Source organism: Columba livia, chromosome 1, assembly GCF_036013475.1.
Source record: "Columba livia isolate bColLiv1 breed racing homer chromosome 1, bColLiv1.pat.W.v2, whole genome shotgun sequence".
Classification (NCBI taxonomy): Eukaryota; Metazoa; Chordata; class Aves; order Columbiformes; family Columbidae; genus Columba; species Columba livia.
This window is the reverse complement of record NC_088602.1, coordinates 74,969,807-74,991,964: the sequence shown is the minus strand read 5'-3', so window position 1 is coordinate 74,991,964 and position 22,158 is coordinate 74,969,807. Positions and strand designations below refer to the sequence as shown.

The 22,158-nt window shown below is 40.3% G+C and overlaps 1 protein-coding gene across 2 annotated transcripts in view; it reads left to right on the top strand.

Moving 5' to 3' along the window:
* Positions 1-22,158, top strand: part of LOC102094985 (uncharacterized) — a 421,561-nt gene that overhangs the window by 84,247 nt on the left and 315,156 nt on the right. For both annotated transcript variants that reach the window (XM_065049948.1, XM_065049949.1), the window contains exon 4: positions 14,429-14,550. In XM_065049948.1, the coding sequence (XP_064906020.1) occupies positions 14,429-14,550 (122 nt within the window). The remainder of the gene's footprint in view (positions 1-14,428; positions 14,551-22,158) is intronic.

The following is a 22,158-nucleotide window of genomic DNA, read 5'->3' as shown; positions in this document are numbered from 1 at the left end:
CTGTTTAGAAAAGGGGAACAGTAGCATAGGTTCTCTGCACCAATGGGTACTATTTTGCTCTAGCAATCACGTTTCTTCAAAGTATATTTGCAGTGGTATGACATACAAATGCAGGGGATAACGCAAATTTGAGTGTGAATGTGCGTGTATGTGTGCATATGTGATATGTGCGTTGCAGTGTGGAAATATAAGGAGACTTCATGGGATAAACCTAAATTTTATTATGAGCTTTGATTTCTGGGTCTTGTGTGCTTTCAGCGATCAGAATCAGATCTATCTGTGCAACCTTGATCTTGGCCTATTTAGGCAGCATCCAAGCAGCAGATGCAGTCACGCTGCAAGCCTGACTGGCAAATTCAGACCATGTCACCTTCATATCTACTCAGTTTGTGCCTCTTGGCTCAGATTAAACATCTCTTGGCTCTTGTGAAAGGGAGTTAGTATGTTGTAAATCTATTTAAACAAACTGCAAAGCTACAGCATTGTTATGATCTGTTGAAATCTTCATCATCAGACAGGAACAGATCTGCCATTGTCTTAAGATCTGTTTACACTCTACACTGCTTTAGCCCAGGAGAAGTGATATATAGACCAGTCTGTTCCTTGTATTTGTATCAGAGATCTCTTTTCTGCGGTTCCAGAAAACATTCTTTAGACACATGATACAAATATTGACAGTAGATGTCATTAACCCAAAATGAAGAAAAAGCAGAAGGATATCTGCCTACTAAGCAAATTAGATTCACTCTTGAAAGAAAAGTCCATCAAAGGCTGTTTAACACAAAGATATGAACGTAACCACTTGCTCAGGAAATCCCTAGCCAGTGGTTTGCCAGCAGCTGGAAAGGTTTCGTGGAGGGCAACAAGCCTCCTGATGGGCGCTGCCCACAGATTCAGTAAATAACTGCCCTGGCTGGTGTCCGGGAGATGCTGTTGAGCTTGTGCAGCTGCCTGTACGGGCTGCAATGGGACATGATGTGGACATGGTAGATTTTCAGTCGAACTGTGCTCCAGATACATGCTCTGGTGCTTATCTATTGTTGTTTATTCCTTAAGCTGAAAAAAAGAAAGCACTAGCTTTCAGGCACTGAGGGTAAATGCGATAAAATGAATAGATGCCAGAGTATGACATAATCTTGTATGTTCAGCATGAGTCCCTTGATTTATTTTTGTGTTCTAGACCAGGGCTTTTTGTTTCCTCATCTAGAAAATGAGGATAATTGGTGTTTGTATCTCACATTGCTATATAAAACCAGTATATTGTAAACTTTCTTTTCATTGTCATCCTGTATTTATCTGCTGCCACTTCCTTTTCTGTCTTAAACTAGGGTTATAGTCTATCTGACCGTGGAGGGCCTTCTGAATTCATTATCTGATATTATTTTGGCTATCAAATAATAGAAGAGAATAAACTGATATATGTGTGTAGGTCTGTGTGCATTTTTGCTCTCTTTTGTCATGCAGGCTGGAAACAGGACCACACAACTTGTGAGTTGACATCACTTTAGTCAGGACTCCCAGTTTCTATTTGAGAACCATATACATAGGGTATTATGCTATAGGAAGGTACATGTGATCCCTTTGGCTGGCTGTTCTTGATACCATCTCCTCATTGCAGTATTAGAACTGCAGGTTTCTTCTTCCTCTGCAGGTACAATGAGCAGAGAAATTTCACAAATTCGTCTTAATCCTTCTCCACTGTTTTTAAAACTCACAAAAATTATATCTGTAGGATTTTTTATGTTTGTTTAGAACAGGTTGTTAGCTGGTAATAACAACTGTGCTGCACAACACACACAAGCCATGGGCTGGATGTTTACAGAACATGATAATAGGTGTTGCATTTTTATGTGCTGATTCATTTTATGTAGACTGTATAGCACCAAAAACACCCACTCACAAATAAAGTGCAATAGAAAAATGTCATTGAAATGTTAAGGGTGTATGACTTAAAATCTTGCAACTAAGGACAATAAAATAGAGAGACTCATTCTGTTTATAAGTCATACTGTTGTCTTGGGTATTCCAGCTCATGTGGTTGAAAGGACAGACCCCACTAAGAGGACTGAGCTGCTATGTGTAGATACAGTAAGATGAATACAGTAGCCTCAAATTTTAGTGGAGATATGTTTGACAGAAGTCTCTCTTCAGTTTCAAACTTGGTCCCCTCATGGTTTAATTCATTCTGTAAATTACTGTCAGGTTTTTAACATCCCCAGGTGCTGACAGTCTGCAAAATAAAAAGTCCCCTATCTCAGAATGGTATACTTGCTTTGTTACTATAGAGTATATCTACATTCACATGCCATGCCAGACCTTTCACCATTTTCCTATGAATAGGATTGTAGAAGGAAAATGTGCTTCTGTGGAAACCTTGGTATGCAAGAACAGCATGTATTATTTGGAAGTATCAGCCAATCTCCTTTCCCATAGGCTCCCTAGTCAGAATTCAGGGCTACCAGGTACACCTTGAACAAGTTAGTGTGACAATAGACCACTCTGATGCAGTTGCATTATCAACTGAAGAACCTGAAGAATTTTAGTGACTTTAACGTGGGTCACATCTGAACACCATTTTAGAGGGAGGAGAGGAAAGAAAAAGAAGTTTGCCTCTGGAGATGTGAGCATGGGCAGAGCCAGCCCTTTCACCCTGCAGTCTCTTGTCTTTTTTTTGGGGGGGGTGGAGGGGGGCTTGTTTTCCACACTGCAGCGTCTACAAGTCTAGACAGTGAAATGTAATGACACTTCAGAGGCTGGTGTTCCTTCTGTCTGTAGTTTTATCATTGCAGCAGGTAGTTAGTGACACCTGTCATACTTGTGGTCCTTAAGATTACACAGAGCCTAGTAAAAGTCCACCGTAGCACTTGGTTACAATGCCAGCCATCTTTGACTTTTACCTTTTGGAGGGGTTTGTTATACTATATCTCAAATAGAGGAAAAGGAAAAGCAGAGAGGTCAAACAAAGAGGTATGTTAATTCTTTAATAAAACTACCTTGATAGATGATCTAAAACTAAAAAATCAAATGGAAGCTGAACTTTCCTTCTAAACTGCACAGTCCTCCCTTGCCAGGCTTCCCAAGTAGCCACCTTGTTTCACCATTGGACTTCTTGTCAGTGTTCCAGAACATGTGTAGCACGGGACAGCATTATTGCTCCTCTCTTCAGTGTATGTAACTTATAGGTTGTCTATTCTGCCTAGTCAGTGATGGGTCATGTCTTCAAAAATCCATCAAGTGTGCCTAACTGCACTAAAAGAGCTTTAAAAGAGAGCATAGTTCAAAGACACATCTGGGCACTAAAATTTCTGTTAGAAGAATGATACGATGATGATGTCTGGGCTAAATTTACTGGTGTTTGTTGCTGTTGTTCTCCTGCATGTTGTTGTTCTGTTACTAATCTCCAGAGAAACTGCATAGTTACAAGTTCTGCTAAGAAACAAGACCCCTTGAATACAAATTTACATGAGGTAATTTTCTTCTTCAATAATTGGAGATTACCTTGCCCAGTCTGCTTGTGGCTTCAGCTTGCTCTTTTTATCCAAATTCTTTTTGGTGTCAGCTCAACTAAATTGACACTTATCCCAGAGACAGTGAGACTAATTGTCCTAATTAATACAAGTGGGCCCAGGTGGGGATAGTTAGAGCTTGAGACCAGTCAGGTGGTATGGGCAAAAAGCCCTCTGGCATTTGAGAACTAGTACCATAATGGAGAAGGTGGTTGTACCTAAGACTGTAATGCTCTTGTGGCAGGTTTTAGTTAATTTATTTCTGCTTGAGTTGTTGTGTAATGTTTGTTTGATGTATGGATTTTCATGTATTAGAGGTGGTGTTTGTGGGAGGAGGGTTACGTTAAAGAAAAAGTTTCCTTTTAAAGAAAAAACATTGTCTGGTTATTCTAGCCTTGTAGCTTTTGTTGATCCTGAAACAGTCCGTAGTGTATTTCTTGCTGTGTCAGGATGTACTAGATTCGTCTAGCAGCTGGAGGTGTGTGGATTGGCTACCAAGTGAAGAAGTATTTACAAGGGTAAGTGCATGATTGTGTCGTGTTTCTGCTATGCTGTAGGTCTAAAATGAAAGCTATGACAATACTAACAAAGTGTATGAAAGGAAATCTTTTTTAATGGGAATTTTTCATGGAAATGGTTAAAGCAAACTTGTAATCTTTGAAGGTGTAGTTTATGTGTAGGGGATGGTAGAATATTATGCTCTTCTAACAAGCATCTATCATCTCATCACTGTTTACTTTGCTTCTTGATCATCCTACTCCATTTCTGAGCTACCTTTATGTCAGTAGCTGTCACTGAAGACTTCTACTTGCTCCCTTGCATCTGACAATGATTCTAAACAGGGTAAATTCTGCTTGTTGACTTTGAGAGTAGATTTTTAGCCCAATTTACATAGATAGGGTTTGGCGTGTTATCCTATCCCAAGTGTCTGTTCAGTGAAAAACATGCAGTTCTCTGTGTCTCCTCTCATTTTGTTTGCCAGCAACCTGGCAAGCAAAACTCTTTTCAAGTCTTGACCTGGCTGATGGCTATTTGAGGGCATAGAAAAAGAGAAAATAAATAGCAGTTACAGTAGTCCAGAAAACATTAATTGTGAAGGATTTAGACTAATATCCTGCAGTTCATTATCACCTTCAAGAATCCCATTGAACTGTAGTTCTAACCACCACACCTTTTTTTGTTTTGTTTTGTTTTATACCTTTGGGGTAAAGGTCACAATCTTCATTTTTGACTGTAGGGAAAATAACTTTCCCAAGCCAAGCAATAATATCGTTAAAAAATATGGGAATAGGTCAGCCAGTGCTTGCTCTGATCCCGTAGCCACAAGACAATCTTTCCCTTCATAGCAGTTTGGCTGCAGTATTGTTGTATGTAACCCATGCCGACGCTAAAAGCAGTATGAATTGTATACGTCTTGCACATCAGTTTCACTGTCTTAAAAATGAAGAGTTTTTTTCTTTTTCCACTTCCTTTGAAGTTTTAAAGCAGAACTTGCTGGTGACCCACTTTTGCTAACAGTTCTCTTAACTAACCCCTGTACTCGCTTATACTTTTTTTTTCTCTTCCCTCTTCCACCCACTGTCTGTCTAGCCTGGTTTAAAATTTTTATATATGTACTTTTAAAAAATTGATTAGTTGGAGAGCTGCCCGTTCTTCTGCGCTGTATAATAAGGATTTAAAAACTGCACACTGAATTCTGTATAGTGTAATTAAAACTGACCCAGATTTGGACCTGAGAACACCAGGACTTAGCCAAACTTGCCATGAGCTGAGTTCTGATGGCAGATGGGAGCTAATGAGGACACGCTACACTCCAGAATTTCCCAGCTGCTTGGCCCCTTTTTGTACAAACAAGGTTTGGAGTGAAGTCCCAATCCCAAGAGCATGTTCAAGCAAATGTACTGCACCCAGCATTCTGGGAAACACAGCAGTGCTGCTGTCTGACTGCTTCAGGAAATTTTTGAGGCATTATTTCCAAAGGGCTTTTACCGTGTGTCTCAGTGTCGTGCATATGCTGTTTCCCAGCTTCCATCTTATCCTAGGCTGTGATGATGTGCTTCAGACCCTGCCTGAATGTCCTCCCCCAGTTTCAGTTGGAGAACTCCCACCTTAGTTTAATGGAGTGTTAAAATCCCAAAGTACTGGTTCTCCCTTCGACCTGTGGTTCCCTTTGGTGGATTCAATGTCCTGGGACTATTCAGGCAGATGTAATTGAATCAGTTTGAAGCAGCTGTAGCTGGCATGTGGTCTCTCAGATTTCTAGCACCTGCTTGGTGGCTTGTTTTTTTGTTGTTGTTTTGTTTTTGTTTTTAACTCACTAGAGTGAAAATAGTGCCAAACCCAGCACTGGTCTTGGAGCTGATAAAGCACTTTCAGTCCTCTATCCCTTTCCCCTTCTAGCCTAGCCACCTCATTACTGGTGCCTGCAATAATGTTGTTGGTAGCGAGCAGAAACAGGTTTATGCTTCTCCTCCAACTGCCTCCCTCTCTGTCCAGCCAGCACACTGCCAATACTGACTCTCTTCTTCATAAGCTATGAGACTTAATTGTGCTCAGGTGTGCGGAGCGTCTGTGCCTTCCTTAGAAAATTGGGCAGCCCATGGTTTGCTGTATCAGATGCCCGCACTGAGTTTATCTATTGCTCTAACAGTCTATCTGCTGGCACGGCAAAGTGGCTGTGTCTAACAAATGACCAAGCAATACTGAGATGTTCTGTTCAGTGCTTCTGACCCCTTCCTCTGGTGTAGTGTACATAGATTTTGGTTACTGCGTTCCTACTGTAGTGTAAGTTTTAATAGAGTAAGATTTCAGAAGGGACTGTGAGTCATTTGGTTGCCTCCCTGTGTCGTGTGATTTATTGTAATCAAAGTTCAAATTGAACACAACAGTGCACTTGGCCAAATACAGTAACAGCACATGATGTAGTTTTCAATGTGATATTACAAAATGACATATTGAAACATTATTTTTTTAATATATCCCTCCACTGAATTCCCCTTACTCTGTACATAAAGTTTATATGCCTCCCTTTTTTGTCCCTCCCTGCCCCAGAGGATTCTTAATTCCAGCTATTTTTACCTTGGTGCTACTTTAGTTTCTGTTTCACACACCACAGTTTTCACTTTTGTCTTGAATGATGCCACTGTACTTCAGGATCCTGATAGTGAGGAAGAGTTAGACAAGAGTAACTGTGAGCTCTTATTTTTTTTCTTTGGCTTTAAATATTTGGGTAGGCTTCTCTGTTGCAGAAATTCCTATATTAGCCTATTCCAGTGTTGCTCTTTTTAAATTTTCCCCTCTTTCCCCACATTTGTTGGATGTTACTGTATATTTCTAAGGCTGAGAGGGCCTTGTCCTCAGCTGACGTACAGGGGCTTTCTTATTTCCTGCCAAACCTTTAAATACTGCTGTTGCAGGCAATTAGAAGTCATTTCCACAAAGTGTTCCAGGCAATTCTGAAGCAGTTTCTTTCTCTCCTTTTAACCTATATCTCTTATTTATATCACATATTAAAAGATTATGTGATTTGCCTGTAGATATTTGTGATGTAAGCAAAGTCATTCCTCCTGTGGAATATTCCATTGCTTCTGCAGCCAATGTGCCAGTCTGAAGCTCTCTGCGTTTTGTTGAGCTCAGGCATTTGCGCAGTGTTGTTGAAAGCAACTTCTCTAGGGTCTAAAGTACATTTCGATTCAGTGGAACTGAAATGACAGTTGATGTGTGTAGAATGAATTGTTTCTGCTTTTTCAAGGGGTGCAGTATAAAGTAGATGCTTCCCTTTATCTATTTGTTTTTACAGTAAAGAAGGCTACTATTTCTACCTTTAAGTTGCATTAGGTGTGCCTAAGTACAAGTAAAACAAGGTAGTTTATCAGAGTGTCTGTGAAAGTGATGCAGCTAAAGGTTTTTATAACTGTCTAATGGAAATACAGAGGAAGACGAAAACAGGAATTCCAATTAAGCCGGAATTGTTTTTATTAATCCAGCAAGGTGATGTCGCCACTTGATTTTTCTCTTGTCCTGTTGTGATTTGTAGTGTTTTGTTTGTTTGTGGGCTTTTTTCTTTTTTTCTTTCCATCCAGGCTCCCACTTTCCTACTCCTTTCTGGTTAGTCTTTCAAAACGTCTACCAATAAAAACATCAATTTGTAATGATAGCATTTGCAGCTCTTTGTAGTCTGGAAGTGCTACAGCTACAAATATAATCCACTGAATAAAATGTCAGCCACCAGTTCTAGGAGGGGACGGTACTAAGCCTTAAATTAAGAGATGGCGAAGGACTGCAGCTCTCAATTTTTAGTGATATTGTTGCAAAGCGGTTTTGCTATAAGCAGCAACACTCGTTATGAATTAAATAATGAAGAATAAATATGGAATATTTATCTTTTTCAGATGTTTTGGCTAGCCAAGATACATGTTGAGATCAATAGAAATACGGAAGGGAAACTGTACTTGAGACCACAGTGAATATAGCATCTAAATAAAGAGCAAATCAGAAAGTGGTGTTTGTATGCAAAAATACTTGTTGTTGGTAAGGGGCGGGGAACAAGCAAAAAGTATGCAAGTGTCTATCTTAGGATTTCTTGATGCCGTTTGTAGCGAGCCGGAACAAGAAAGCATCTGCCACCCTTATGGTTGTCTTGAAAATAAATATAGTTTTAGGTCAGCAGCAACTGCTAGCTGACATCTTTTATTCCTAGATTGTTTTTTCTTGTACTGAAGTTTACTTTAGAAATGTAGGCACTAAATAAGTGTGAATTCTACGCTAAGTACAAGAGGTAGTAGAAAACCAACAGGATTTATGTTCTTAAGAAGTCTATGTGGCATAAGTGAAAAATATATAGATGTTCTTTTCAGTCTGCTAGCATCTTGACTATATGAGTTGTGAATTAAGTAGTGTTTATAGAGCTGAACCATCCCTCTTATACATTTAATTTTAAGGTATCAGTTTAGAGACTCTATACATCTTTTACCTGGATACAGCTGACCAATTTTATGTGGAATATTCTAGCTTTTTGTGCACATGGAATAGAGCACTTCCCAAACTGAGCTATAGTAGTGAATAGCACAGGAGTGTGACAGAAAGGACGCAAAGGAAGTTAATAAATTGATAATGAAGTGGGATTATAGAGGATTGAGCATGGATATTAGAACCATTTCACACATACTTTTTAATCACTACCACTCTGCTCTGATTCTGTCTGGTGATATCACCCTGAAGTGTGTTGTTGGGTATTTGGAAAAAGACCATTTAACTTGTAGGTTATTGGCAAGCATGTCTGCATCCCTGACAGAGGCAAAGAGGTTAAGTGAATGATAGAGATGCAATTCTTCTGTTTGCCATGCAGTTGGTCCTTCTAGAATAGCCTTGAAAGAAGTTGACAAAAAATATTTGGAAAACTTGCAGTACTGTCTTTGTCTTTGATTAAAGCTTTTATTTTCTGGGTTTTTTCATTCCATCACTGAGTTCATAAATATAAAATATTAAGAAATCAGTGACCAATTTAACACTAAAGTGAATATAAAACGTGCTGCATTGTGCTTTTAAGTAATAAATAAAACTCTGCAAGGGAATCAAACTGATAGAAAGTATAGAGGAGGAAATGCTAAGAAAAAGGGAATCAGCTCTTAATTTTGGAGTATTTTCAAGAAGAAATCCCTGCATAGTTCTTTCACAGAATCACAGAATGTCAGGGATTGGAAGGGACCTCGAAATCTCATCTAGTCCAGTCCCCCTGCTGGAGCAGGAACACCCAGATGAGGTTACACAGGAACATGTCCAGGCGGGTTTTGAATGTCTCCAGAGAAGGAGACTCCACAGCCCCCCTGGGCAGCCTGTTCCAGTGCTCTGGCACCCTCACTGAGAAGTTTCTTCTCAAATTGAAGTGGAACCTCCTGTGTTCCAGTTTGTACCCATTGCCGCATGTCCTGTGATTGATTGTCACTGAGAAGAGCCTGGCTCCATCCTCGTGACACTCACCCTTTACATATTTATAAACATTAATGAGGTCACCCCTCAGTCTCCTCTTCTCCAAGCTAAAGAGACCCAGCTCCCTCAGCCTTTCCTCATAAGGGAGATTTATGTTAGGCAGGCAAATTATTGAAAGAAGTGAGTTGTCTTGTGTGGCACACATAACCCCCAGCAGCTTCCTGAAGCTTCAGTTTTCACTTTTCCCAAAATTCCATGCTCGACAACTGGACAGAAGGCTACACTGAATTAAATTTTATTGTTCTGGAGTTCTCCATCTATTTGCAATGCACATAATCAGGAATTCAGCCGTATCCCAAGAAATCTGTTTAACCTAACGAGAGCAAATGGCAATGGGTGTTTCTTACTCGGGACAGCAGTGCCAATGTTTCTGCTTAATTGGGGCATATTTGGCGGGTTCCAGTACTTCAAGTGGTTTTTAAACAGGTGTTTAATGGGTGTGGAATTCTGAACTCTGGCCCTTTGATACAGAAGTTGCCAAATAAAGATTAACAGGAATCTAAAGATCTAATGCAGAACAAATAATTTTTATCTTTGTATATTTATTCAGCATAATTTTTACTTTACCTTTTAAGTTGCGGGCAGGTGGGGAGATGTTTCTTCTCATAATTGAGAAAGTCCATTAAACAGGAACAACAGGATGTCTAACAAGGTGTCCTAATTAAAATTACCCTGTAATTTGAACAAAACATTCATTTGTATGTAGCTAAGTTTGACCTAAAACCCATCTAAATCAGGAGAAATTATTATACAAATTTTTTTCCTGCTGTAAAGGAAACTTAGCATTCTGCCAACAAACAGCATGATCCTGTTATTATACAGTATTCAAGAGTAAGGATTTTCTCTTCAGCGTTAAAAAAATAATGTTTTGAGAATATTTTTAAAATATTTCTCTCCTACCTCCACCCTTTGATAGCACTCATTCATGGTTGCATTTCTGCAGTATTTTGACAGCTGAGACCGTGTTGTTCTGTGCACACTGTAAGCCCATCTGAAGCCTTTGGTGGTGGCCAGTGTACTAGTGAACTAATAAGCAACTGAGATAGCAGCTGCTTAGCAGGACTGGTTGGCTCAGACTTGACTTTAGTATCTGCAGCTACACAGTTTCTGACTGGCTTGGAGTGCAAGCCGAGTAATTTTGTTATCTCGGGGAGCATGGGCCTGCATATGTAATCTAGGCTGTATCCACAACTAGGTAGATTTTAATTTTGTGTGTAAAAATGACGTACTCGTGTTCTAGCTGTCATGCTTTAAAATGCTGGTAGAGGCAAATAGTGTTTAATTTAATTTATTAAATCAAAGTGAATGTTTGAAAGAATTTGTTACCTTCAGAAATATTGTTTGTATCTAGAAGGGAATTCTCAGTATCTTTAACTTGGCTGAACTGCACAAGCTGCAACTTGTAGATGTTGGTTCCCAGACACAAGGTGGTGGAATTGTGTTTCCACCTGCTTTCTGGGCAGGTTGGGAGATCTTTTCAAAAGCTCTCAAAGCTGGCCTGAATGTGCTGCTGGTGTATTCAACTTAGAATCATAGCATTGTCTCAGTTGGAAGAGTCCATTGAGTCATTGAGTCCAACTATAACCTAACTCTAGTACTAAACCATGCCCCTAAGAAACTTGTCTAAATGCCTTTTAAACAGTTACAGGGATGGTGACTCCACCACTTCCCTGAGCAGCCTGTTCCAATGCCTGACAACCCTTCCTGGGAAGAATTTTTTCCTAATATCCAATCTAAACCTCCCCTGGCACAACCTGAGGCCATTTCTTCTTGTCCTATCACTTGCTACTTGGGAGAAGAGACCAACACCCTCAAGATCATAGAGTCTAACTGTTAACCTGCCACTAAACCACGTCCCTGTGAATCTCATTTACATGTCTTTTAAACACCTCCAGGGATGGTGACTCCACCACTTCCTTGGGCAGCCTGTTCCAAGGCTTCACAACCCTTTCCGTGAACAAGTTTTTCCTAATATCCAATCTCAACCTCCCCTGGTGCAACTTGAGGCCATTTCCTCTTGTTCTATCACTTGCTACTTGGGAGAAGAGACCAACACCCTCCATGCTACAACCTCCTTTCAGGTAGCTGTAGACAGTGATAAGGTCTCCCTGCAGCCTCCTTTTCTCCAGGCTAAACAGCCCCAGTTCCCTCAGCCGCTCCTCATCAGACTTGTGCTCCAAACTTGAACTACTTCACTATGATATGAGCAAATACAGAATCACACTTTTTTGATAATCCCACCCATAATGTCTAACACAAAGTGTAATGAGCCAGATACGTACAAAAAGTGGAACTTCATAAATGCCAAAATTTAATAAGGTGCAAGAGGAGCTACTTTCCACCGACTTTCACCCTTGAGGCCTGGTTATAACTCAGGTATAAAAATTCTGACTGCAGTCTGGAAAAGGTGGGTATTGGTTGTTGACCTGATGAAAGCGGATGGAGATCAGGTGTCCACAGTGATTCTTTCAGTTCTCTCAGTTACTGTAATTTCCGAAGATGGTGAATCATCTGTGGATGATAACTGGCTAGTGAAGCTGTTCCTTAGTGACTCCTTCTCCTGAAGAAATTGTATATAATGGTACTGGTGATGCCTTATTGCCACAGGATCTCTCTCACATAGGGTTTAAAATGTTTCAGTTTTTGAAGATCTCACATTTGAACTGTGGAGTAGGCAAGCTAAAAGAAGAGACTTGGACCACAGTGTCTACCATATTCAGCTGAAATCCAGAAACACATCCCACAGCATCTTGCACAAATGTTTGGGCAGAGTGACTTTAGATATCCTGATGGTTCAAAAGCTGAGTTTCCAGTCAGGATGGAATTAATGCTTGTGCTTTGGAAAAGTAGCAAAAGAAATACTGAGTACTGTAACTGTAGAGGTGTAAAAGAAAACTCCTGCTCTTTATTTCCAGATATATTTTCTGAAGTCCTTGAACGATTTTTCAGGAGCTTTTGGATGTCCTGGTAACGGTGGTTCTTAATCATGAGCTTTATCATTTGCCTTTGGCAAGAAAGCTCGATTCTTTCCTTTTGAATGTGGGACCTTGCCTTATTGCCTCAGGGAAGTATTACTGTAATGCATGTCACTTGAGGCTAATTCAACCTGCCACTTGGAAATTGCCCCTGGTGCAGATTGTAGCGATGAACCATTATTTCAAGCTATTTTTCATCAGAAGCACACTGCATGTGTTCTGTATGATCTGCATAGCCCGCTAGTTTATTTCAGGTTAGCGTGTGAGGTGGGGGCTTTTTTGCCTATAAAGCCATGATTGGTTTGGCTTCCAGCTATGTGACTGGAGCCTTCCTTCTATGTCATATACCAAAGCAGCCCCAGATATCTCAAGATGTAGGTCCACAGCAGCTTAAACTGACCAGTGCTGAGGCTGCTCTGTTGCTGTTTCTCCACCTGCAGAGTTTTGCTGCCTCTTTAACTCTGACCCCTGAGTTTCATACCTGGATGTTGAGCTGTGTCTGAGGCTTGATTTGGATGAAAACAATGGAAAATAAATTTTCATTCAGCTGCAATCTCCCTCAACCATACAGTTACCCTGTAAGGTATGGGCTCAAGGATGGGCTCAGGGACATATGGCCAGGAGAGAAAAGAGGTGAGGGAAGCCTGGGATTGGGGCAGCTCCAATTAAAATCAGCTTATATCATAGTGCAGCCACACTCTTAATGTTCTGGAAATAATAACCCATTGATTTCAGCAAGATATAGCTGTGTGCATAGGATATGATAGTTAAAGGTACTTTAGCTTAGGAATTTACTTTCTGTACTGTTTGTGAAAACCTGTGTTTTGGTATGCATCAGAAACTCCAAAGATCGCACACCTCAACCTTTCCATCCTTTTTTCCATCCTTGAAAAGGGGAAATGAGATGAAGGCTTGATTAATTTCTTTTATGAGGTTTGGTTGCTATATGTCGTTAGAAGCAAATCAGGCAGGGGGGAAAAAAAAAAAAAAAGAAGAAAACATTTTTGTAAGCAGTAGGGAATTTTCCCCTTTGAAAAAGAGCTAAAACTTCATTAACATTTCAGCCAGCTTTAAATTAAAATTTGTGTCTGAAAATAATCTGTAAAGTATTTTGAGTTCCAGTGAGGCATGTCAGGGCAGTATCAGCACAATTTTCTTCCATATGCAGCTATGTGATGTGGCTCCTGTATCTTCTGTCCCAGTGTTACTGTGCCACACATGCTGGTGTGAGACTGCCCATCAAATTAACCCTTGGCCTTCTGCTGATATGAAGCTGGTGGACCACAAACCAGGGCAAAGTGAACGGAGCAGATGACTCCTGGATCCTAAATACTACACCTGCTTTGTACACAACCTAACTTGACCTAATTATTTTTACCACGTGTAGTCCAGTTCCCTCAGGGTGCAGTGTGTCTGCTTACACTAGACAAGGTTGCACTTGTCATGTTTCTGTAGGACAGGCCCTTATAACATACCGTCGGACTGACCGGGTTGTCTTTCTCCCCTCCCTGTGCCGCTGTATGTTAGTACTTTGCTTTTTCCAAACCAGGCAGTACTTGGTCTGCCCCACTGAACAAAAGACACTGAGTGTGATGCTGGGAAGGGGAGAGTTTGAAAGTGAAGCCAGCAGCAATGCCGTGTAGGTAGTGACAAATGGCAGGCCGTTCTGCTTCACTGGATTTTGCACATTTGAGGGGACATGGAGATGTGCAACATGCAGCCTGAAATCATACTTTTTTTTTTCTTCTTTCCCTGCAAGGTTTTTATGTCAAGTCTGCATGGATTAGGTTTGCAGCTGTCCTCTGCAATCGGTACTCCCACTGCAAAGCCTTTGGAGTAAAACCCTTTGCTGATGTGTCATGCTTTTGGTAGGGCCTGTACGGGAGTTTTTGCCAACTGTTTATAAAGGTTTTTTGCTTCATGTGAGATCTTAAAGATAATTTTGTTCTCTTCTTTTAGGGAAGTAGAGGGTTTGACGCATCCCTTACATCCTGCGTTTACTCTGACCACAGTCCATCCCTTTTCTCACAAGCGGAGCTCAGCCCTGCTTCCCTTCCTGTTGATTCCCAGTCAGATACATGGTAAGTTTGCATTATCTCCAGACTTGTTGCCACAAGGTAAAATTCTGGCAGACGCTCTCTGAAATCCATTAGCACTGGGCATTGAGGGCAGAGTACTTCATGCCCATCAAAGATCGTTCAGTTGTATTCCAGGCTGACTGCAAGGAGAGGAAGATAGTATTGAATTAGTACTGGAGCTGAACTTCAGCATAGCATGTTATAGGAATAAAATATGAAGTAAAATATGTGACAGAATTAAATCCATCAGTTCTAATAAAGGAAACAGAAGAAAGCAAAGAAATCTTGGACCCCTAAATCCCATTAACCAGGCCAGAGAGAGAATGTGTTAAAAGGGAGCTGCACTGTATCTTTTTTCATTGTTTGATGAAATAATCTTTTTCACCCTTTAAGTGGTGTGTTTAAAAATCCTGGTATTTCTGAAACAAAGAGAATACACAGCCACGGAGCTAGCTGGTTTTTATACCTTCCTTTTCTTAGCATTGTCCTTCAGTACAATACAGAGCCATTTCTTTGTTCTCACAAGCTAGCAGCTAAATTGTATGTAAATGTATGCAAATTAGATGCTGTCTAATAAAGAGAGTCATTAGATGGAAGAAATATTTAGTTTAGGGGGAAAAAAGAAAAGAAAGCAGGTGTATTTTGCAATAGAAAAATGTAAGATTGCAAAAACCCCTCAAACTTTGGGTGAGGGATTTTTATAAAGCCATTAAAATATTTTCTAAAAGATTTGCCCTGCTCTTGGTCCTTTTTTCTGCCCTCTTTTTGTGTATATATATATGTACACTTCTGTAATTTTTACTTCAAACTCACCTTGGCTGTGCTATGTATGCATACTTGAACAGGTGTGTAAATATTGTAATAATAAATATTTGATTTCTTTAAATCATATAGCTATGAAGTTACACATATGTACCTTGTATTAGGGTGTGTTTTTTGCTTACTGCGTATATACAGGTGGAATCCATGTGGTAAATTTTATTTTCATGGGTTGATTTATTCATCATATGCTCTGACTGGATACCTTCTGCTCACATCGTCTTCCTTCATTTTATTAACCCCCTCCTCAAGAATTTTAAAGCTTGTTTTTTTTTCTTCCCATTTTATTTGTTCACTAAGCCTCGGCACCAGTTACGTTTCCATTCTTGCACTTGCATTTTCCACCAAGTAATCCCTTTTGAGGTGTGTACCTGATTTAAGTCTGAAGCAGCAGTGACCTTTTTAAACATGATGAAGTCACAGCTTTACTGTCAGGTGTCAGAGTGCTAAGATGCTGGGAATGTGCAGCTTTTTGTCGTCCAAAGCTGGAGATTTCTATGCCTGTGGATGCAGCACTCTGCATCCATCTAGGCTCTGAAAGATTTAAAATTGATGAACCTTATGTTCTTGCCACTTCTAAGGAGATAAAATTTAAGACTTTAATCTCTCTACTTTAGAATCTGTAGTCTCACTCTTTGAGCTCCTCTGTTTGGGTGGATTAGTATACATAGATGACATGGCTCAATTATTTTAAAGTCATTGTTGCATTTTGTTTCTGACGGTCAGTTATCATGGCTCAGGCAGGTGAGCTGATAGCTGTACATCGACTTGGCATATTTTTCCATTGCAGTTTTGCAAGTCTGGAAGTCTAAAGACATATATGTATATGTGTATAAAATATATGTATATAAAACTAATGTTGTTTAAATATTTACATATAAAGCCAAGGGATTGGCTTCCTTCCCAGAATTACTGGAACTACCTTCCCCAGGAACATTTGGACTTGAAAAATCTCTACAGCAACACTTTTCTTCTGGAACTAAACAACTTGTGAAATGAGTGACTGGCTCTGCACCCTTTGCTGTTCATATGTGTTCTGTTGCTTGGGGTGGTGGAGAGGCCTCTGTGCATGGGTGATACACTTCCAGTTAATTACGATAAGCTTATTTTTTATTGCTCTTTCCCCCCTCCCGGTTTCTCATTGGCTTATTTTATGAGAAAGTGTTTATGAGAGAAACTCTAGCACAGTGGGAATATTTTTGTCATTGTTCTAGGACAGGTCCATGCAATGTGCCACATCTGGGCCATGTGCAGTCTGGAGGCAGCAATTCCTGCCTGGACAGCTGCAGAGCAGGCAGACCGATCACTTAGAATGAACTGACTCCCCAGTTGCCCGGTGTCCCAACCATACTGGCTGAGCAGGCAGCAGAGAAACTATAATTTGTGTCTGCTACCTGGCGGGAAATGTAGGCAGGGTCATTGTAAGGAGGTGGTAGAATGTCAGCAGTGAATACTTGGGGTGCTTTTAAAGGTCTAATAAAGATGTATGGTGAATATTGCTCTGTGGGAAATGCAGGGAAAATGTGAGCTATAAGGATGCTAGGGAGAGATGAGGTTGATAAAGTGAGGAGAAACACAGGGTATAGTGGTGAGTATGAGGGATGAGGCCACACTAGTGAAGAGAAAATGTTAGTGGTTTACCCACTCACTTGGGGCACCACTCTTCTAGGCGGTTGGGTATCAAATGTTCAAAGAGAGCTGAGTCACTGGTGATGCAGATATTTAATACAGATGTTTTCATACAGGTGTTTTCTAATGCTGAAACCCTAGTTGGGAGATTTACACTGGAGGTGGGACAGGCTAGCAAACAAAATGAGTACCTTCTGTCTCTCACATTCTTGAGCAGGATGCAAAACATAGATGCAGATAGGAATGATGCTCAAATGGGGGAAGAGTGCTGCAGGTTTAGGGGCAGAAATCTGATTAATTCAGTTTTCCTCTCCAGACTTTCTGTGGTCTGGAGTAATTGTTCAGGGCGGGAGAAAATTCAGCACCTACGTACTTTTGAGGATATATGTGTTACTACCTTGCCCATCTTGAGAATAATGATAATACAACCTTCCTACCCTTGAAGTACAATCCTGAGGATATATGGATTAAAGGATGTGAGGCTTCTGTGTCCTGTGATAATGAATCCAAAAGCAGTACTGTAGACAGGTGTGAGACCAGTGGTCCATCTGGTCAGGCATAATGCTGTTCAAAGTCTTCAGCTGCAGCAGAGGGAGGCACAAGAAATCCTAAGTCATAATAGTGAAACAATCAATATTTTCACTAGTTATCTTGAAAGTAAATGAGAATTTTTAAACTTGCATTTCTCAGGAGCTTGTGCATCTTTAAGAAATAGTTTTAAGAAATAAAATATGCCACACTAAACTAATCCTAGAGCTAACAAATAGGCATTGGGACTAGCAGCTTTTGCTATTACCTACTGCTTATTATTGTTATTATTATTATTTCTTTTTAATTATGCAAAGTGCTAATCAGTTTGATTATGCACAGTGCTAATCAGGTTAATTATGCAAAGTGCTAATCAGTTGTTCTCTAAGCACACAAGGAGAGCAGAGGTGCTGGCAGTGAATGGTGGTTCTAGATGGGGGTAGTCACGGCAGTCATTCCTTGTTAAAAGAGGAGTAGGTGAGATGACAGGGGTTTTTGCTTCCATTAGAAAGTAAATTAAAAAAAAAGGCAAGCCATGAGGGTGATAGTTCTGGTGGGATAATGTCTTCTTTCACAGCAAGGCAGACTTTTTAGCAAGCCAGCTCATGCTGTTGGATAATTTCTGTAGGAGTTTTGAGTGCGCTGATTGGCAAGTACATTACAGAGAGGTCTTGTAATGGGTGGGATACAGGTTTCCCCCACTTGATAAGTTGGTATGCATAACTAGAAAATCACAAATTAGGCGAATTTGCTCAATCTGAAGTAGAGTCACCCTTTAAGCACTGGCAAGTAGGATATTGATAATGCAACATGAATAGCAGTTGATCATATGTTTGTATGGTTGAAGGTACTGCATGAGCATACAAAACGTGTATCATTCAGTGTAATGCCCTTACAAGCTGTAAGAACGTAGGGTGCCTTATCAGTGGAACGTACATTAGGCTGTGTTTCCTTTTCCTCTTTAGCACTACATTATAAACTAGAATATTGTGTTCCTGTGAAACAGGATCTGTTTTCAGTAAGCTATGTTCTCCTGACAATTACTGAAGATTCAGTGTGTCTTTCTTACTGTACTCAGTGTCTAATATCTAACCAGTATTCCTTATTTGATTATGTTTCAACTGTCGGTGTGGGATACATAAAGATTACTTTTTTCAGTTAGTAATGGGGATAACACTCCCAGAGCAGAGAGCTACTTGCTCATAAAAGTCTTGGGTAAAGGATCTTAAGAGATTTTTGAAGTCATTAAAGCAAAAGACTGCTCCTACATGAGGCCATCAATACTAGAAGGTTACTGCACCAACAATGCAAGAGAAATTTTCATTGAAAAATTAATAATTGAAGGTGCTCACTTATGGGGAATTGGGGCAAACTTTCAAGTATATTTAAGGTAGGAAGTGAAACAAAGCACCAGTAATCTATGTCTTGAACCATAGCCTGAAAATTAGTAATATTGCTGCCTTGGCTTTGTGACTACTCCACAAGACACTGACCCATGAGACAAGTTTACTACCAGGTGTGTGGTCACAAATATTCATCTGTTCTTATACATTCTTTCCGGTGTTAGAAACCCAAACATGCCAATGGTCCACCATCAAGCCTACTGCCTTAGATCTGGAGTATGGGAGTATGTGATGCAAATATTCTAAGCAAGAGGGAGATAACAACAGACACCAGTGACTTCGAATGCTTTCCTGTCTGATGAGAATGCTCTGAAGTCAATGTGCATCTTCCCATAAACTGATGGTGGACCAGGTCAATGCTGCCTCTAGGTGCTGCTCCAGAAGAACTTGATCTGTTCACCTCAGACCTGAATTTGACTTGAAGAGTCCAGTCCACAACCAGACTACTTCCATAGTTTTACTAATTTGTTTTCACTTACTGTCAGTGGCTCTTCCAGTGCACTCCACTTCTCCCTTATCAGCTCCTTGAGATGCAATAGGAGAGTGTGTATGATCTACCAACATAGGGGAAAACTCCAGCTTCTTCATGTAATCCCTTGGCATCACACAGCCTTGCAGGAAGCAGATACTTATTGTTCTGGATTATATCTCTATCTTTTGGAGGCTGGACTTATATAATATCAGAAGGGAATCAGTGTGAAAGTTATTGTGATGCTTTAGGTATGTTCCTTGCTATCATCCACATCTTTTCAAAGGGGAGCTTAATCCTGTGGAAAGAAAACCTCAAAGTTTTTGTGTTCCTGTGAGTTCAAGGGTCAGAGGAGCCTTGAAAGGCCAATAGCATAAACCACATGCTGATAGTATTTGCATGTTAGAAATGTCAATCTACCTGAGGCATAATCATAACCCCTGTTGCATTTCACCATCTCTGATGGCTGGCCTTCTGATGAACTCAGGAGCTAGAAAGTCAAAACTCTCATTCTGCTCCCATTTCTGCAGCTTTCTTTGTAACTCTGCTAAATTGCACTACCTTGCTCTGCTTTGGTTTCTCTTGACAGTACAGTATGTATAACAATATGGACCTAATGCAGGGGCATGGTTTGTAAGGCAAATGTATTGTTTGCAAGTGCTGTGGTGTCTCTGGATTAAAGGGTTTGTAGAAGTGCAGTATACTATGGGAAGTTATCCGAGTTATTAAGAAGCATCACCAAATCTTGTGATATTGTGTAAATTGGTGCAAGATAGCTACCGAAGAAGTTTGTGTATTCCTAAGAAGTGAAATAAGTGGATGGAGAAAACTCAGTTACCTTGACATTAGGCTAATGGGTTAGCAACAAATGAAGGAAGCCCAATAAAGAAATCTCTGCCTCCTGTGCTTTAAGAAGCAGTTCTCAAGAGAACAGAGAATTCTTTTGCTTGTGTGGCAGAAAGTCATTGCTTCAAAACTCCTCCTGCATTTTTTTGAGGACCTGACGGTCTTCAGAGGTGCCGGCCAACTGCTGCTCAGCTCTGTAGCAGCTGAGTCTGCTCATTGGCATTCACAGAACCGGGAGCTGGTGGGGAATTAATAACAAAAAGATTTTAAACGTTCAGCCTGACCTTTTAAAGTTACCAACCTGCATTCAGGTTACAAATACATGGCAATTTCCTCTTGAGCTGCAAAGACTCTAAATGTTAAATCAGTAACTCGATCAGACTAGCAACCCTTCTCCTCTCTGTTGTCTCGTGCCCAGCTGCCATGACTGGAGTAAAGAACGAAGAAAACTATCTAAACACATGCATAGCTTACTGTGACACAAGTACTTGGAAGAAACCCTACTGACATAAACTAACACAAAGTGACACTTTGTTTAAAAAGTTGTTTTGAATGTCTTCTCCCATTGATCTTTTGCAAGGGAGATAAATAAACACTGTGTGTGGTGCAGCCAGGCTGAGTATTTTTGCTCCTGCGAGTGTTTATACATTCTCTGGTGGTTGTTTGTATTGCTGTTTGTTGACTGTAAATTCCAGACCTGTATGTTTGTAATGTATACATTTAGAGGAGTGGTGCAGTTCTGAGAGTATGGTCAGGGTAGTGCTTTTTATGAACACAACCAGATGACTAATGGGCAGGGTTTGGTTTGTTGTTTGTTTGGGTTATTTTTTTTTTTTTTTTTGGTTGGTTGAGTTTTTTCCCCTCCTTGCAAAATAGTGAATTAGTCTTTGTGCTCCCAGTGAAAGAGAAGGCTGCGGTGGCATGAGCTTTAGCTAAGCAGGACCTTCTGTGCTCAGATTAATGCAGGTAGGTGAACAGGGAAAGCCACGTAGTATTTGCCTGGTAGGAATCAAGTTAGTTTAGCTTTTCATCTAATTAAGAAACAGGTCTGTTAGGCTTCCAGTTTGTTTGGTAATGATGAGGATGATGCATGTTTTCCCTCAGGAGGGAGGGACTGAAGTTGTTACAGAAGACAAAGTTTCTGGTGGCAGAGACCCCTCCTGCCCCTCTGTTCCTGTTTCACAGTTCTCTCCTTTGTCTTTGGACAAAATCTTCACTTTTTCACTTACCGTTGTTGTCAGCATCTCAATCCCTAGGACAGTGGGAGTGTGTAGAAGATTTTTGGGAACTGAGGCAGGCACTTCTTCATCCATCACACGGAATGGGTGTGACATCCTGAACATGTTTTGTGCAGGAATGCTTCGGCTTAATCAGTCACCATTTCTCCTGTTAGGTAGAGTTTTACTTGAACCTGTTTTTCTGTCATGTTGGTGCTAGTTAAACTGACACGTTTCTGATGTTGCAAATTGTTTAAAGCCTGCCTAGTGTTTTCTTTTTTGCTCTCTCATTCATTCACATTATGTACATTTATTAGATACATGTTGCACTTTCTTGCAGCTACCCTTACAACAACCTCTCTTGTTTCCTTATACCCTTGTAGTTAGTTTTATGTTAAACATAATTTTTTGGGAGAGCTGCTTCTGCTGCAGGTCTGCTGCTTACAAATCTAATGCTAGAGGAAAATGTTTGGTTTTGCCCATGCTAACATATTCTGAAAACATTTTCTAAGAGTTCTTGTGCCTTCAAGGTGTGGAATGATGCTTTGAAAAGAATTAGCTGAATGACCTTTGTGTCAGGGAGGTATTTTTTCCTTTTCTTTTTGACACTTGTGCATCTCACTGCCCTGACAATTAGCTGTTCCATGAAAATAAGGAGCACCTACGACCATTGTTAACTTCTTAATTAACTCAAGAGGCA